At 41.7% G+C, this 17,450-nt stretch overlaps 1 protein-coding gene across 2 annotated transcripts; it reads right to left on the bottom strand.

The window, feature by feature from the left end:
- Positions 1 to 3,140: 3,140 nt before the first annotated feature.
- C8H5orf24 (chromosome 8 C5orf24 homolog) lies at positions 3,141 to 15,728 on the bottom strand. Of its 2 annotated transcripts, XM_055717539.1 has the most exons (3): positions 15,577 to 15,728; positions 7,424 to 7,853; positions 3,141 to 5,537 (listed from the first exon to the last, which is right to left on the bottom strand). In XM_055717539.1, the coding sequence occupies exons 2-3, from the start codon at positions 7,848 to 7,850 to the stop codon at positions 5,497 to 5,499; spliced, it is 468 nt and encodes a 155-aa protein (XP_055573514.1). In that variant the 5' UTR covers positions 7,851 to 7,853; positions 15,577 to 15,728; the 3' UTR covers positions 3,141 to 5,496. The 2 variants fall into 2 exon arrangements, with proteins under 2 accessions (XP_055573514.1, XP_055573513.1); XM_055717538.1 differs by having other exon boundaries at positions 3,141 to 7,853.
- Positions 15,729 to 17,450: the final 1,722 nt, after the last annotated feature.

The raw sequence follows: 17,450 nt of genomic DNA on the forward strand, positions 1-17,450 counted from the left end.
CCCTGCTGCAGCCCTGGATGGTGCCAGATCTCAGATGCTGGTGATGATACTCCAAACCTTTAAAATAACAGATAACCTTCTGGCAGCACACCTCCATCTGACACACTTCTGTGGATTTCATCCTAACATAATATCCTTCCTACCGTAACACAAATCAAAAGGTTTGTGCAAAACACTATTTTATTTTTTTTAGTGACTACAAGTAATCTATTAATGGAACTCCCCAGAATTATAAACAGGTTTTATCATACCTAACGCACAACAAACATACTATCCCAGTGCTTATGTATTGCAGAGAAGGCACATTTCTTACAATGCCTGCCAGTTTTGTTGCAAAACTTTTCAGTGGCTTGCATTTTTCTGATTTTTAATGCCAAATGTCTGTTTTCAGGAAAAAGTCTAGGAAAAAAATACATTGTTTTGCATCTATTCAAAAATCTTGGACACATTAGAAAAGCTGTTTGCTAAATTTCAGATCATTCCCTAGCCAAGAGGAGGATTTGCAAAATACGATTCCTTTGTTGCACCCCTGAATAAACACCAGAACTTGGTGGGCGTTTGTGCATCTTGGATTTCTGCAGCTGGACTCCTCTCCCCTGGAATTCAGTCACACTGGGCGATCTCCTTCGCAGGCAACACGGCAAGAGAAGGAGCAACGAGTACATGGACTGGGACAATGAGGCAACACCGGGACCTGCACCAAGCCCAAGGTTTCCCCTCATGTATAATCCCAACACCCTCACAGCTATGACATTCTGTGTATTCAGTAGCTCAAAGATGAGGTAGGAGAGAACACAATCAGCACTCCAGTCAGGAGCACTGACTGAGGTCGCAGGCAACTTTTTGGGATGTGTGACTTTGTAATCTTTGTTTGCTCACTGTGGCTGCAGTTGATAGTTTTTATTTAAAAACATGACCACTTGAAGAAGTAAATACACATTTTAGTATTAAGCATCTCTCAAAGGCCTACTCTTAAGTAATCAAACTTGCACCAATTGTTACTGTGATGTTTTTTCACTAATTAGAACAGGCTTTTGTGGTATGAAAAAAACCAGCATGAAAGGCAGGAAGATTCATCTGCCTCAGATCATTTAAGCAACACTTAAGAATTCCACAACATTTTCTGGCTTCAAAGTAGTTAGAAGTTTTTAACTAATGATTCCTTCCAGCAACCCAGCAAGACAAGCAGGTATTTTTATCATCTTTTTACCAATGGGAAAAAGGAGCCCTTGCCATCCCTACGCCATGCGGGGAACCTGGGCAAGAGCCAGCTCCGGAACACGGTAGCTTTTGGGCTGCCAATTCTGTATGGTCAGGCCACACCTCCTTCCCAAATGTTAAATAAACACAGAGCCACAGGCAGAACTCTGATAAAAATAGCATGCAGCGCAAGGCAGCAAGTCACTCCTTTGGGTTTAGGCATTACAGCTTTAAATGATTAACTGTCAGGAAAAATCTTCACTTGTCTTGGTCCAAAACCACACTCTGTTGAGCTGGCATTATTTAATAGTTATGGTATCACTAATTCACACCGTACTATTTGTGCTACTTTTAAGAGATCACACTGAGGAGATAGAAAAGCATAAAAATGCCAGTCCAGCCCCAAAGCAAGCCTTGGTGCCTCATCATACAAGTAAATGAAATTATTGCAAGATACAACCATCCTAAAGAATCCTTCAAGAAGTCCAGCTTGTGTAGCTGATGCTCCAATACTGCTGGTCTGTCAGCATGAATAAATCATAAACTGGTCCTGTCATCAGAAACCGCACCTGGCCTCGCACACCAGCTGTGTATCGAGGGAACAGACTGCATTGCAACTTCTATCGTTCAGTTCATTGCACAGCCGAAAACACAGCAGCCATGGAAGCAGTCAAGCAACTTCCAACACAGCTGAAAAGCCCGTATTCTTGTACGCTATAATTATGACTGAGTTAATATCCAATACCTAAGGATTCATTGCAACCAAAAATAATTTTGCTGAAGGAATCACATCCAGGAACTGACTTTAAACATAGCAGACTGCAGTCGAACTCTGCTCTGAACATATCCCATCACTTTGAAAGGCAAATATTTGTAATTGCCAGAATAGACAACAAAAAAGAAAGGCATCAGAAGCCTTTTTCAGGTAAAAGCAACTGACATTTAAAACGTTTCAACCCTAGACGTATTCAGGGCCTTTGAAAAGTACATGGAAGAGAAAACAGAGGGTGCTGGAGAGCAAGGGGAGGATGGATGCAGTCCTAGCAGTCTAGATTGCAGCGTTTGGTAGGTAGGACTGCCTGCCTGTCTTCCCCGAAACGTATTGAAAAACATCAGCAGAGAAAAAGGAAAAAACAAAATGAGAAAGGTTGGGGTAGTATGCACATCACATGTTACCAACAAAGATGAACTGGAATATTGCTAGAGTACAGGGATAAATAAATCTTACTCATCACAGAATAAGACCACCATTCCACGAGAAGTTTATGAGTACTCTCAAACTGATTTCCATGTGCAACAGAGGGGGGAAAAATAAAGTTAGCAGCTTAATATTTATACATACATAGCTATGACTCCTTTCCTCCACCTTCTGATATTTGAGTGAAAGGATAACAACAATTAAGTTACCATACCAGCATTATTAATTCATTAAAAAATAAGCATCATCCATCTGTTTTCTGATACCTTGCAGTTCATATGTGCTTTTTGCCTTAATTCAAATATATGGGACTTGCCTGTAACAAGCAATACACATCTCACGTTAAAATTCAGAAAGCTAAGTACACTGAAAGGGTGGGCTTATGTATACAATTTAAAAATCACACAATACAGCAGCCTCCCAACTCTCACAAATCCTGTGTGCATTTTGAAGTCCACACAGGCGTGACCACACTCCATCTATTGCAGTCGGATTCAATTACACTTCAGGGAGGCAAGGGACAAACACAACAAGCCGCCGGATTTCAAGTGAAATCTGTACAAGGTGTATCAAAACATTTCAGTGCCAGCTAGAGTTGCTTAACTATGACTGAGATGTCAGGAGAACAAACAGCATTTCACTGACAAAAAAAAAAGGCTAAGGCTATTGGTCTGCCAACGTTGTCAACAGGCATCTTCAGACAGAATTTAAACGATATTAAAAAAAGCCCAGAGAAAAATAGTTCTGTTTTAAAGTATTAACTTTATTAATAAATATACATCCATATGATGATGTAAATACAGATCATGAACACTACTCCATTCCCATACACATAATTGCACACGAGTAGCTCAAGTTCATGGACATAAAAACATACACAGTATCTAATCAGGCTTTTTACAGCAGAGGATGGGGTGCTGATACTAGTTAGTTAACAGATTATTGTTTCCCCCCCCAAAGTAAACCTGTGGAAAAGCAAATGATGAAAGGTTAGAGTATCAGAAAAGTGGTTCAAATTTCAGAATACAGATTTTTCTATTTGAAAAAAAAAATCACAAGGATAAAGATCTAAACTCTACTAAAGTCATAAATATATTTAAGCAGTGTTAAAATATATGCATTAAAATAGAGAAGAATAAACTTCTTTTGTGGTCAGAAATGAAGTCTGCAGTTCAAAGTATTTATGATTGTTACCAACCATTTTAACTGTCAACTCTAAGGATAGCATGAAACATTATTATACATATAACAAAGAATGGCAGAGTCACAGCTAATGAAACCATCAGACAAATGACTTCACATTGCTCTGCCTTTTAAAGCTCTTCAAAAATGGGGGAGGGAGTTAAATTCTCATCTGAATTACTCTGTGTATTGTAGTTCCAAGTAATTCTTTTCACAGACACATCACTTTTCACTGACAAGGCTTGGTTTTGTCCTAACTGAACTCTTAAGATCTTTCAGACAAAATGAAAATATATTCATTCAGAACAGAGATCTTTAATGGCTCTTGATACATAGTTATTTTGATTAAACTAAATCCAAGACATAAAGAACATTGCTTTAACAACAAAGCTAACTGCTGATTTAAAAAATACTATCTTTGATATCAGTCAGCCACTTCTGATGGTATCTGATTTTTTTTCTGCCAAAATATGGTGCTAGCATCTTGAATATGTCCAGTGCAAGACTTTGTAGTAGCAAAATTATTTGGTTTTACAGTTTAAGTAAATTTAATCAGAAACTGAATAGTAGTTACTATATGTATATTAAACAGTGAACTTGTATAGCATCATTAAGGAATAATAGCAAGCTAATACATTTCATTTATGTATAAATAAGACGTTAGAAACTTCATACTTAAAGGAAATCATTAAAAACCAAACTTGACATGTAGATCTTCTGAACAGTGTTGACACACAACAGTGATCCTAGCTTATGAATAGCTGATTTGTGATATATAATATAAAATAAGCGATTTACCTTACAAGTAATGTTTTCATACTATGGGGGGAAAAGGCCAGTTTTCCCACTGGTACTAGTAAAGTTTAGGCATTAACATGCTGTTTCAGTGTTTCTCATGGAAAGAAAAGTGTTGAAAAAAGCACAATGCATTCTGCAGGTAATACACAGGAAAAGCAGAAGTAGTTGAAAATTCCATTCCTAGTTCACTTTGAATCTCTTAACAACTTCCATCTTCCCCTCACTGCACGGCACCAGTAAACTATAGTCAGATATAAAACAAAGCAGAATTAAGAAATGCCCAGCAGTGCACTTCTGGTCTCCTTGCTAAATCTAGAGCGCCGAGCAGCCCATTACAGGCTCTCTGAACACTTTTCTACTTTATGCTCATCATTTCACAATTGACAACATTAATTGGGTTTTACTGGGATTATATTCCATCTGATATAATTAATAAACACTGTAATGAACAGAAATTGCTTAGATGATTTCATTATTTCATCAGCATACTTGAATACAAAATTCATTATACTAGCAGAACAGCAATACATCTGCATTATCTCCTGACACACAGCACAGCACCATTGAGTAGATGCACAAGTGAGAAATGGAACAGGAGCGAACAGCATAAACAGGCGGAGGTAAGAAGTGGAGTTTCTCCAAGGTACAGTGGTGACATGCAACTCGTTCCTTGCCAGCGAGATGTGACACTCCTGCAGTTACTACATTCAGCTGAAGAGGACTGCTTTCCCAGCTGAGTTCAGGAAAGAACTTAAAGCAGTCTTTTTGTTGAAAAATCATCTGATTAAAAACAGCCAATACAACACAGATCCTGAGGGCGAATTAACTCACGTTAGCGTTTTGTGTGTGTCAGAAGTTACATCGTTCTGAGAAAGACTGCTAAATTTCAGACTTGCGAGTTTGTTGAGGAACAGAACATATAACTGGATTTCATAGCTTCAGCATGAAGACACTATTTTTTTAGTAGCAGTTTAGCTGCCATTAGTTCATCTATCGACTAAGGAGCCATCCAGTATAGTTGAGGTTCATTGTCTTAGTTGCCAGTGCATACACAGTTCCCCCAAAACAATTCAACACACCTATTGTAAAGTACAGCATAAAGTCCAGCTCAATATGTGTTAGGCATCACTGGAACACCTGAAGGCTTGCTGCTTTTTTCCTGATAAAAAAGGTATGAAACATGACATCTGTTTCTTAAGTTGTCATCACTGAAATCAAGAGGTCTCATCAAAATGACAGCAGGCCAGAATAGCATATAGGTTAACAAAAATTATCAGCATCATTACTCATTCAGCACAGGCTCAATTAACCCAAATTTTTCTGCTCCCCCAGATCTGCAAACTCTAGATATTCCCCCTCCCCAGATATTTGAAACTACAAATTTATCATAAAGTCACTTATACGTGAAACAACTTTAAACATAAACTTTCTTCCAGATGAAGAAAAAAAACAAAAAAAAAGCTTTAATTCCAGTAAAGTAAATTTAGAACAAACAATATGCAACATTGAGGACTGATTTTTTTTAAGTCTAGATGAAAGTATTTTACACACACACTCACACTCTCACACTTAAAAAAAAATTAAACACACCCAGTTGAAAAATGGAACATTTCTTTTGGAAGGAGGGAAGGTTTTAGTTTAAGTCAAGAAAGCTATTTGTAGTTAACCAACAACATTTTTTTTCAGCTTGCATGCATAGATGAATTACTTTGTATCTGGGCTCTAGCAGTGCAGTAAACTGCATCCTGTTTGCATCAGCTATACAGTTTGCTTTTATAAATCATGAAAATGGTGTCCTTTGGTAGATATATAAGCTTCCATAACTTAAATATAGTATAAGTGTCAAACAACGAAATAACGGTATTTCCAGGAATACCCAGCAAAACTAAGTCTGAAAACTTGGCAACAGTGTCTATTTAAAAAGTTTAATTTGTAAACATTATAGATTAATACTTTAAAAGCTATTAAACTGTCGCCACCTAAGCACAGATTTTAAAGGCAAAAAACAGTGTAAATAGCTATTTACAGGTTTAAGAACATACTGTTTAATATTAACCAAGTGCGTAACTAGAATGAAAAGTACTTAATTTCTTATAAAATATTTCAGATTTCAAAGAACTATTTGTGGTTTGGTATATGTAGTATTAGGCATTTCAAAATTACACAGCAGAATCCTGTAACAGCATAACTAAAAGAACAGCTATCACCTAAAGGCAAATTAGCTTGTATTAATAAGGCGCTGTGAAGCTGTAACATGCTGTACAAATCTCAGTTTTCTTTAATATTTTCAAAAATATTTTTTGAGCATTAGTTGAAATTGACTTAATGCTTAACTCCAGAAACAAAAGCCACCTGAAATCAGCACTTTAGAAAAAGGTTGGGTGGATTTGTTTGGGGTTTTTTGAAGTTTAAATATCTATTTGAGGTCTGGAGAAGCTCCTGCAGAAGTGGAAAAAGTAGCTTGCTGCTTTCTTTATCAATTTTTCTTATCGAGTAAGAACTCACCTGGCTAAGTTCCTTATTGTGGGATAGGCCACATCATGAACCAACAGCCAGCTAATTCTGTCCTCCTTATTTCAATTATTTAACGCATAACCACACAAGTGGATTTACCAGAAATTGAAGGTTAAACTAGGGACGTGGACATTACTTAAATATTGACACCAAGGCATAATGCATCACTTCAGACTTTCTTCTAAATTATTATTTAAAACCAACAAAACCCCCTTTAAACCAGTGCCTTCTCAACATTACCTTAGAAGTTACTGAGTTGCACCCGAAGGCTATGGCATTATTTGAATAAGATCTAGAAACTCAGACTTAGGCAAACACTACAACAAAATGCAAGAAACATGCCAAAATTCAGCGTAAAGCGGATTAGTAAGGAGTTACTAATTCCCTCCTCTCATTCATTAGGCTGTTTGATTTTGCTGCTGGTTTCACCAACAGCATGTACTCCTCTGTTATGCACCATAGGATAGGGAAAAGCTGCACTGCCACAAGTATAACTTAGATTTGCAAGCCGTGATAGAGCTTTAATGCTACCTGGAGGTCTGCCTGGGCTGACTTTGTATCCTGCTGCTTTAGTTGTACCCAAGGGTCTGCCTGGACTTGTCTTAAATCCAGCTGCTTTGGTGGTCCCCAGGGGTCGACCTGTGCTGGTTCGGTACCCTGCTGATTTTGTGGTCCCTGATGGCCTTCCACGTTTACCGGATCGGTTGAGGTTTTTCTTTTTCTTTAGTTCGTCTTTTGTCTCTATATTCCTGCCACTTGTGGTCTGCAAGTGCGATTCGTTCAATGCATCTTGTCTCTGGCATGCAATTGGTTTGTGGCTGACTGCGTGGCTGTATTTACTCTGCTGTGTGGCATACAAGTCAAACTGATCAGCAGCTCTCACATTGTCTTCGTTAAGGCAAGAACTCTTGCCAGTCCCACAGAAAGCTGTATTACTGCTGGCAACAGGGTGCATCATTTTCTACCAAAAATAAGAGAGACAAATATGCATCAATATATATAAAAATACTGCAGTGTTCCACAAGTGAGAATCTTTCAAAGGCTACCGCTGTTCTTAAAATTAGTCCCAACAACTTTGTCTATTTTTAGTAAACAGTATTGATGTCAGTAAATTACTTTTAAAAATTAGTTTTATTAAGCTTTCACTTAAGGTTCTGTGCAGTAACCTTTACACCCGATTAAAAATTACTATTTAAACCATGTATTATTCAGGTAGGTATAATTGGGGAAGAAGTAAGTTAAAGAACTGAATGAAAGCATTTCAGCAACCAAACTATACAGTATCTACTTACCCACCGCAATTTCAAAACCTTTCTAACTGAATCTCATCTAAATTCTAGCTGTTCTAGTTGTAGGATTAACCCATCACCTGTGAGCCAAGGAAAAATACAGTATCACTCTCTTGATTTAGTAGATACAGGCTCCTAAAGATATTTTTTTTCAACTGCAGCAAATTAATAAAACACTAATCAGTTTTGTCATTTCTTGTCAAAATTAATGTGAAGAAAGGAATGGGGAAGGCATTCAGCAGAGACAACGGTGCCATAGTTGGGAAAGCAGAGGTATGAAACGTATCTACTATGAAGTACAAGATGCTGGATTGCAGAAATGCCACTGCTGTCCTAGTTCAAAGAGCAGGTACAAACTGGTGGTAATGCCAACTCTGAGATAACAACTTTGGGAAAAACACCGTGACTCCCGTTACAGCCGTGCACGTTATCACACATCTCCAAATCTTCTGCAAAACAAACATGGCTCATCGAAGTCAACAAGTGTTTTATATAGCCTGCTCTTTTTGTTAAGACAAAAACAACTTGAGCTGTGCTCTGTTTACAGAGGTTTACTTGTTTAAACAAGAATGAAAGCTCTATCTTCAGGACAGCAGAAAGGTGACTCTCACCTGCATGTTACTGCAGGCTAACCCCAGTTTCAACGGACAAACTGACGCCCAGCTGCTAGAAACCACATATGGTCACCATGCGTAATTACAAGCAGCTATTTCTAAGTAAATTGGTTATGATTATATCCATCCTATCAATGCCCTGCAGCATACGTACTGGGGTAGAATCACAACAATTAACAATATTACTGGTATTTAAAAACCTTTTAGTATTAATGCTTCTAAATAGCAACTGCACAGATACTGCCTCAGATTTCCTACTAGTGGCAACTACTATGAGAAGCTACCAAAGCACTCAAGGAGCAATACTATTATTTTCACCCATTCAGCTATATTGGTTCCGCAACTTAAAGATGCTGCAAATACTGAGGTTTAAGATAATATTTAGCCAGGATGAAGACAAGACTAAGCCAATCAATATGTGGCACATCAGAGTATTTCTACACCCTGCAGTCATGCTTAGGACACCAAGTATTTCTACCTGTGGTACATTTCTCTAGTAGATTAGGTCTGGAAGATTTATAATATTTTCCATGCAGTAGCTCTTCAATATCATCTACAGCAACCCAATTTAAAGTCCACCATTGATTACTGAATTTGTTCGGCAGTTACGAATGTCTCCTCCCAGCCAGAGAGAAAGCATAGAGCAGAGACTATCTGTTTACCCAGGAGTAAATCCCAGTGCCCTTTTCTTCTAATTACAATGGCTACACTCCTTGCTGTAATACCCAATTTACCCTGGCTTGTCAAATGTGCATTACAGTGTATACATTACTCTTGTGCAAATATATGAATATGGTTTTATGTCAAACAGTGAAATTATGATAATAATGTAGCTTAAATATTGGGTTCTAGCAGAGATTATCTGAGTGCTACAGTTCTGGTGTGTTGAATGGGGTACAGTAGAACAAATATGAAACCACTATTATTGCAGGTGTTGACTAGCAAACAAAATAACTAAGAATAATTAGCAACCCTGCACTTACCAAAGAATAAAGTAAGCAAGCTACTGGTTAGGAGACCAGACAGACTTCTCTGTGCAGCCATAAAAAGGAAGCTTAAGGTTTTCTACAATTAGCAGTCAAAAAATATGTTACCTTCCCCTAACCCCACTAGAACAGGGCCCACAACATCACAAAAAATACCGGAGATTTTTCATGATATGTAACTGCAAACATAAGCTTTCCGATCATGTACTTTTGCTGCCGAGAGAATAAGCCCAGCAGCTTTGAAAGGCTATTCATCTGTTTGTTGATACACTAGAGGACACTTGGCATGGTTAGCAGCATTCTTGTCTTGGTACTCACTTTAAATGTAGGAATACTGGCTTCAGCCCCAAAAAGCCGCTCCAAGCTTGACTGCCACAAAGAAGGATCAGTTCAGCTGCCCAGTATCCGAGGAACACACCAGAGCAGCGAGAAGGCACTAAATAAACTGGGGGGCCCTGGTGTTTTTCAGAAGACAGCCACCACTTAGACTTGTTTCTGTCTGTGTTACATTGCTATTCTCTGCTTTTTCTCCTCATTAGTCAGGGGGATTTTTCCCTACAGACACCATCCACCTTTCCTGGGGAGAACCATCACAGGTACTCCTAGACAGTGAATATATCCTGCTGCAACTGCCAAATGTTGGAGCTTCATCATCATATGCATGTGGTTTGTGCCTACTGTAATATCTCTGAGACCTCTTGACAAACACTAACTTTATATACAAAACCTGGCTGATGCTAGTTTACCTTCCACCTGGCTACAGCCAGTGTCACTGTAACTGATGAAAGAAGAAAGACTGTACAGGAACTGTTTAAAATTTCTTACAAGAGGAAGCTTAAAAAAAACCCACACAGTCTTGGTGGAAGACTGCCAACAGGGTTTTTTTTAAAATGTGGCCTCTCCCCCCGCCCCGTCCTTCATCAAACCATGAAAATTTCAAGTAGAAGCCAAGGTTCATATTCTGTGCTTTTTATTTAAGACTTTTTTTGAAAAGTTTCAAAAAGGAAATCTGTAATCAAGCTTAGTTACCCTAACATGGACATCTCCAACAAAATTTTACTTCGTTCGCATTACAGTGGGGAATAAAAGAATGTAGCGAGTCTATCAGTAGAGTGGAAGCAGGTTTCTTGACAAGGAGATATACATTATAAATGAGAATTGGGATAAAATGCAAAGCTATGCCAATTTAAAAAAAAAAAAAATCGCACTCTAACTAAACCGCATAGCCAAACACATACAACTTTGTGTGCAAGCATTCTTAAACAAACAGAAAAGTTTCCAGCAAAATAGAACTTAATTGTTTTAAATCTGTAAATAGACACATAAAAGTTATTTGCAACAGTTTATTTAAATCAGCTTTTAAACTGATTCAAGTCACTGGTTGAATGTTTCTGTGTAAATGAATAGTTGAGGCATTGTGGTAATGAAATTTTGTTGTATTTCAAAAAGATTTTTACTGAAAGTGCTGCAGAGGATTTTCTGTACAGATCCTTTCCGATATGGCAATTTATTTCTATACAAATGCTGGGGAAGGGATGAGACAACTGGATAAGGTAGCTTTGGGAAAAGAGAGGCAGCATTAGAGCTTCCCGACAAAGCACAGAAGCTCTACCACTGATAGAAATAAAGAACGAAAAAGGACCATCCATCCAGGACCCACAACGCCTTGCTGCGGAGGCACTTCTGAACAGGGCAACAACCCCCTCCTTTTATAGTACTGCTGCACTGCCACTCTCCTGCAAATTTAACCTGCTTTAGCACTAGCGAGGCGAGTTTAAAGTTTTCAATTTGCCCCAATAACAGCCAGGCTAATGAGTCAATACATAATGTATGAAGCTGCCGCTAAGATTTTTTTTTTTTTTGTATTTCAGAGACAAGCTTGATGTTTGCTTCTATATATATTATAGCTTAAATAAAAACATTACCCATATTATAGCTTTTCAAACAACAAATACCAGGAAATGTAATCTCCTATTGCCAACAAGGACAATTGTGCTTTTAATGAGAGTTAGTATATAAAACCCACTCATTTTTCTTAAGTTTTTCACTGCTGAGCTTGGAGTAGTTGCAGCAGTATTAATGCAGCTGCAGGAGGCTGCAGCAGTACGTTTTCATCATCATCCAGCACAAAGTATGTGACACACTACTTAAAAACACAAGCAGCTACAAGTATTATTTCTGCACTAGTACTCTGAACGTCATTTCTACCAATTAAAACCATTGGAGTGGAGCACAGGACCGGCTCTGTTCAAGATCCTGCATAAAGAACGCTCTATGCCATGTACGACGGCGCAGGGGCTGCAGGCCCTGGGGAATACCAAAGAGCTCATTTTCTTTGCAGGGGGAAGTTTAAGCAGCAGCAGGGGCATTTTCCCTTTCAGGACTGCAACAGAGATATGGTAGTGGTTCTGCTCTCCCTCTTAGCATGGTGGGTGTGAGAAATACTTTCATCACTCAGTTAAAAAAAACCCAATTATATCAGTGTAAATGTTTTTCAAGTGTCCTTTTTACTGTCAGCTCCTTTTCTACACATTAACTCTTGCCAAAGTAGGGCCTTACCCAGTTTTTAAAAGCTTCCAACTGCTTGTTTTCACAATGTTGCAGCTTACCTTGAGTATTCCCATAAATGTAAATACTTTAAAATATGAAGTCCTACCAGTGGCACAACATACAGTGTAAGACCTGAACCCACCTTTGAAATCTTATCTACTTCTGAAGCTAAGTTTCTCCAAACTGTGCTTATTAAGCACTTTCTGCAGCTGATTGCATAATATGATTTTTCTCATCATTTGACACTAGGTAAACTATATTAAAACCAGCCTAAAACATAAGAAACAATTTCTTTACAGTAGTGACTCACTAGGGCTGTTACATGACAACATGAGACTACAAACCAAAGAGACAACAATTTTGAAAACAAGTTTCTTTCTCAATTATTCTTAGTGCAAAAAACCCTATAGAGCTCCCCAAACAACACAAGAACGTACAAGTCTGGTCCTTTCCCTGGTGACCCAGGTCATTTTCTTATATGACGGAAGTTATATTTGGAGCTGAAATATCCACCCCCTTCAAATTCCTCTTCCCCTGACGTGCTGGGTGGAGGGGGAGCCTTCTCTCGCAATGGGGCTGCGACTCCTGCTTCTTACCAGAGCTGCAACCTGGGTGCATCTCTGTGCCTCCGGGAGTTCAGGTCTTTTGACTCAGACACCCTTGGAGAAACAGCGCTCTCCAAAGCCTACGCACCAGCCTTGTATTAAAGACAGAAATGAGCACTGCTCTCACAAAGATTAGACACTGTCAGGCCCTAGCTGGGTTAAGTGTCAAGTAAACCGTGAATTTTTAGGGATTGTTCATTATTTGACTGCAAAACCAGGCAAACAAGTAATTGTTAGGCCTTCTAACCTTAAAAAACAAGTTAGTCATATCCAAGGGCTGAGTTTCACTAGATGTTAACATCGGCAAGAACGTCAGCTGACTTCTTCCCACCCCAGAAATAAGATCATAGAACCATGTGATGATAAGAAACAGAACACTTGAAAGGGTTAAGACAGCTTCACAAAAATTCAGGAAGATCACATCAACGATTTAATTAACTGTGCACCTCAAGTTCCACTGACAGTTTGGTTTCATAATCAATAGAAACCACTCTGAATCTGCATCTTTTTCTCAAAGGGACAATCTTGCCCTTTCCTCTTCTCCTACATTCCCACTCCTTGTGCCAACAATTGTGCAAGAGCAGGACAAGCTAGCAACAGGGAACTGACCCAGGTGAAAACTAAACCAATAAGAAAGCAAAAGCAACAGCTGGCTGGCATTGAGGCAGGAGGAATGGAAACACGCATTTCCATTAGAACCACAGAGACAGACTGAGGTCCCAGGTCAGCCTAAACCATGTTACCCACTGGCTGCCACTGACCCACTACCCCCGGTCGTAGTTACTTAAAAAACTAATCAGACCTCGAAAAGATGACTTGGACAACTTAATGAACTTAGAAGACCTGACTGAAGGGTATGACAAGTCCTAAACAGAACAGAGTAAATGGAGGCTGGTGAAAACCCCTCGCATCTGGGGATGGGGCAGCCATCAGGCCAGACAGACTGGCTTAGAAGAGTAAGGTTGTGAAACTGCACCCTGATTATTCTGTGGTTCTGTAATTACCAAACTTCAAGGCAATCTCAATATGCATATGAATGATGGAGCAGGTACAAGTAGATCTTTATAAAGAAAGGATTATTAGTGTTTGTGAATTGTCCGTTCACCTCAAGGAGCTATTCCCAGGTAAACAGGAGCAGACCTCACCATAGCCTTGAACAATGGCTTTGAGGAGCTGGAGATGCTTGATTCATCTCCGTGGGTGTTCTCGCCCACCTGCTCTTCTCCCCAGGGAACAGACCTCATGGTAGTCCAGAACAATAGCTCAGAGAAGTAAGAGGTGCTCATTCATCTCAGTGGGTGATCTCACCTACCCTCTCCTCCTTCCCTAACCTCCTCCCACAAAAGGATTTTAAAGCTTAAGAGATGGATCAAACGTCATCTTCCTGATGTGTGCTTCCACGGTGGTTTCTGTGACAGGCCTAGTGCAAAAGGCTCCAGACACCTGTCAACACACCCAAACACAGCCACTACAGCGTACTTATGCTAGACTGCAGAAAGACAAAGTCCACTTGTTGAATCTCTTCAATACAGTCAACAGATAAACAAGTGGGACTTTATTTTGTTTAAGGTTGCAACTAAAACCTGAAGGATACATACACACACACACAAAAAGTTGTAAGAGAAACCGCGGCATCTGAAGACTGACATAGAAATAAACCATAATTTAAGAAATTTATTAACTGAGTGCACCTCCTACTCTGTCATTTTGCAAAAATAAACCCACGTGGATCAAAATAACTGCTACTTTCTTCAGAGAGATACCCAGTGAGAAATGCGTGCAAACTAAAGGTGCAACTGTTAACTAATTAATTAATTACCCCAGAAGGGCTACGCACAAATAAGGATGTACTGAACTATCTGTAACTACCCGCAAGAACATACACGGCTTGCATGCGGCATGCCAGAAGGCAGAGGCACAGCAGGAACGTATCGGGGGCTACCCGGGTACCCCGACACGACACAAGGCATGCGCTACTTAGGTATGTTACGGAAATACCCCCATGGACGGTACGCATGCATGCAAATCCCCCACACTAATGGAAATACGTTCTAAGTAGAAGCACTGCACATACACTATCCCCACGCAGGAGAGCTGCGGGTGCTGGAGGGAATTAGTAATTCCCGAGCGCGCAGCGAGACCAGGCCGGGGCGCAGGAGGCCCCAGCTCCACCTGAGGAGGCCGAGGGCCAGCTGAAGGGACAAAGCGGCGGCGCGGCTCCCTCCTGCCCCGGCCCGCCGCCCCAGCTGCCGTCTCCGCGCCCGGGTCGCTGCGGAGGGGCTCGCCTCGCGTGTCACCTGCCCTGCGCGGGCAGCAGCGCACAGGGCCCGGCGCACCCCGCCCGGGCGAGGGGGCAGCAGGACGGGGCGGCGATGGCGCAGCTCCCCTCCCGCGGCCCTGCGGGGCCGGGCTCCCGCACCGCGGAACTGCGCGCCGCCGGGGCCCCCCGTGCGGGGACCGGGGGATTCCCCTCAGCGGCGGGGCTGGAGGCGGCCGGCGGGGGAGGGGAGCGGAACGGCCCCGCCGCGCTGCGCTGCGCTCCCCTCCCCTCCCCCGCCGGCCGCGTCTCCATCTTGCCCGCCCGCCGCCTTCCACGGCGCGGAGAAGGGGCCGGGGGGCGCAGGCCCGGCCCGCACCTACCTGAGGGGATCGGGGCGGCCTTGCAGGGCGGCGGACAGGCGGGCGGGAGCGAGCGGCCGCCTCCCCCACACCCCGCCGGGCAGCTGCAGGGAGCGGCGCTGCGGCGGGCGCGGGCGGGCGGGAGGGCGGGGCGCGCTCCCGAGCGGGGCCGCGCAGCGGGGGCGCGCTGCGAGCGTGCGCGGGGCGGGGCCGGCGGGGCGCTCCTCCCGCCTCCCGGGCGCTCAGTGTCGAGCACCCGCCGCCATTTTGTCCTGCGGGCGGGACGGGAGGCGGCGGGCGGGCGGCCGAGGTGCGAGGCGAGCAGGGAGAGGCGAGGGGCAAGGCGAGTCCGGCCTCCCCCCGGCGGCACCGTGCTTGCCCACACGGGATGAGGCAGGGCCGCCGGGCAGGCTGCGAGGCCAGCTGCAATGGCGTGCAGTGGCCTTGAGTGCAGGCAAGCCATCCCCATCACCCTGAGCCTGTGACGAGGCAGGGGAGTGCCTGCACTGAGCTCTCATTCTAGTTCTTCACCACGAGTAGCGTTATTCATGTTCGTCTTTGCATCTGGCTCCTAATGGTAAATCATGGACTTTATAGTAAAAGAAGCCATGGAACATGTCCTGTATATTTTAAATACTGTAAATGGTTAAGCACATTCATGGAAGCTGATTTAGGATTCCTGGTGTTCCCGTTACTTTTATTTGAAGGGAGGAGTGTGGTATATTCTGTTCCAAAAATACACGTGTTGTAATCCATTATAGAATAGCCAAGCTTTAGGACTGCATTAAAATAATGTATTAGGCGAGTTCTTTTTCACTGCTGGCTTTGCATTGAAGAAGGCAGTCATTTCCAACGTAACTCTTGCAGGGTCGAGTCCACGTACCATTAGCCACTCCACTGGCATCTTACAGCACCAGCTGCAATGAAGTGCTGTTGATTATTAAATATTTTGCCCTGTTTCATCCATCTATGGTCTCAAGAGTTTAGTATTGCAATGGCACTTCACTATAAACAAGACTTTATACCTTTGAGTGGCAATAGCAACTTCAACTATTTCAAAACAGATCCCATAGAAACTGGAATTTTAAGTGCCTAGGGCTTTTCACCATCTAACCTCTTGCTGTCAAGGTCATTTTCAGAGAAACAATGTGACAGCCCACTCTGTGGTGGGCTATGACAACAGAATTTTTTATCCACATTTGTTAATGACCGTAACAAACAGTGCCACTGTGTATTCACCCAAACCTTCCTCTGGTTTGGGCCATCGATAGACAGTAGCACATACACCTTCAAATCACAGGGTCTGTATGAGCATGTAAGTTCTTAAATGACTGACATATGAAAGAGTCTGAAAGATTTTAGATGAGGTCTTAGAAAATAAAAACACGAAGGACCAGGCTCAAAAGAACCCACAGCTTTTACAAATAGCTAATTCTGTTTTTCTAAATATTTTCCTCTCCTGCTGTTGTTTGGGGAGCTGACTGCTATACTCCAACCCCATGATACTCCATTTCTACAATACTTGGAGCTCTTCAGGCCAAAAATTGCTGTGAAACATCCTGCCAAGATGATGGTTCAGTTTTTTGCCAGTGCTTCCTAACGCATGCAGGAATCTTCACTTGCAATATAAAAAAGCAGCAGGGAAAGGCAGCATTTATTTAGCTTAATTTAGCAAATGATTCACTTTATTTACAAACCTCATCTTTATGCTGTTTTTAATTCTTGTTGGAAACGCTACTGCCAATCAAAAGCAGTAGAGTTCAATACCTGTTTGGTATCCTGGTATTTTCCTTTTAATATCAGCCTGGAAGGTGATAGAAGTCAGGCTGGGCTCAGGCCCCTGATTTATCTAGAAGAAACCGTGATCGCAACAGAACGCAGAAGCAGTCAGATAG

The sequence above is a fragment of the Falco cherrug genome, chromosome 8, assembly GCF_023634085.1.
Source record: "Falco cherrug isolate bFalChe1 chromosome 8, bFalChe1.pri, whole genome shotgun sequence".
In the NCBI taxonomy this organism is placed as follows: Eukaryota; Metazoa; Chordata; class Aves; order Falconiformes; family Falconidae; genus Falco; species Falco cherrug.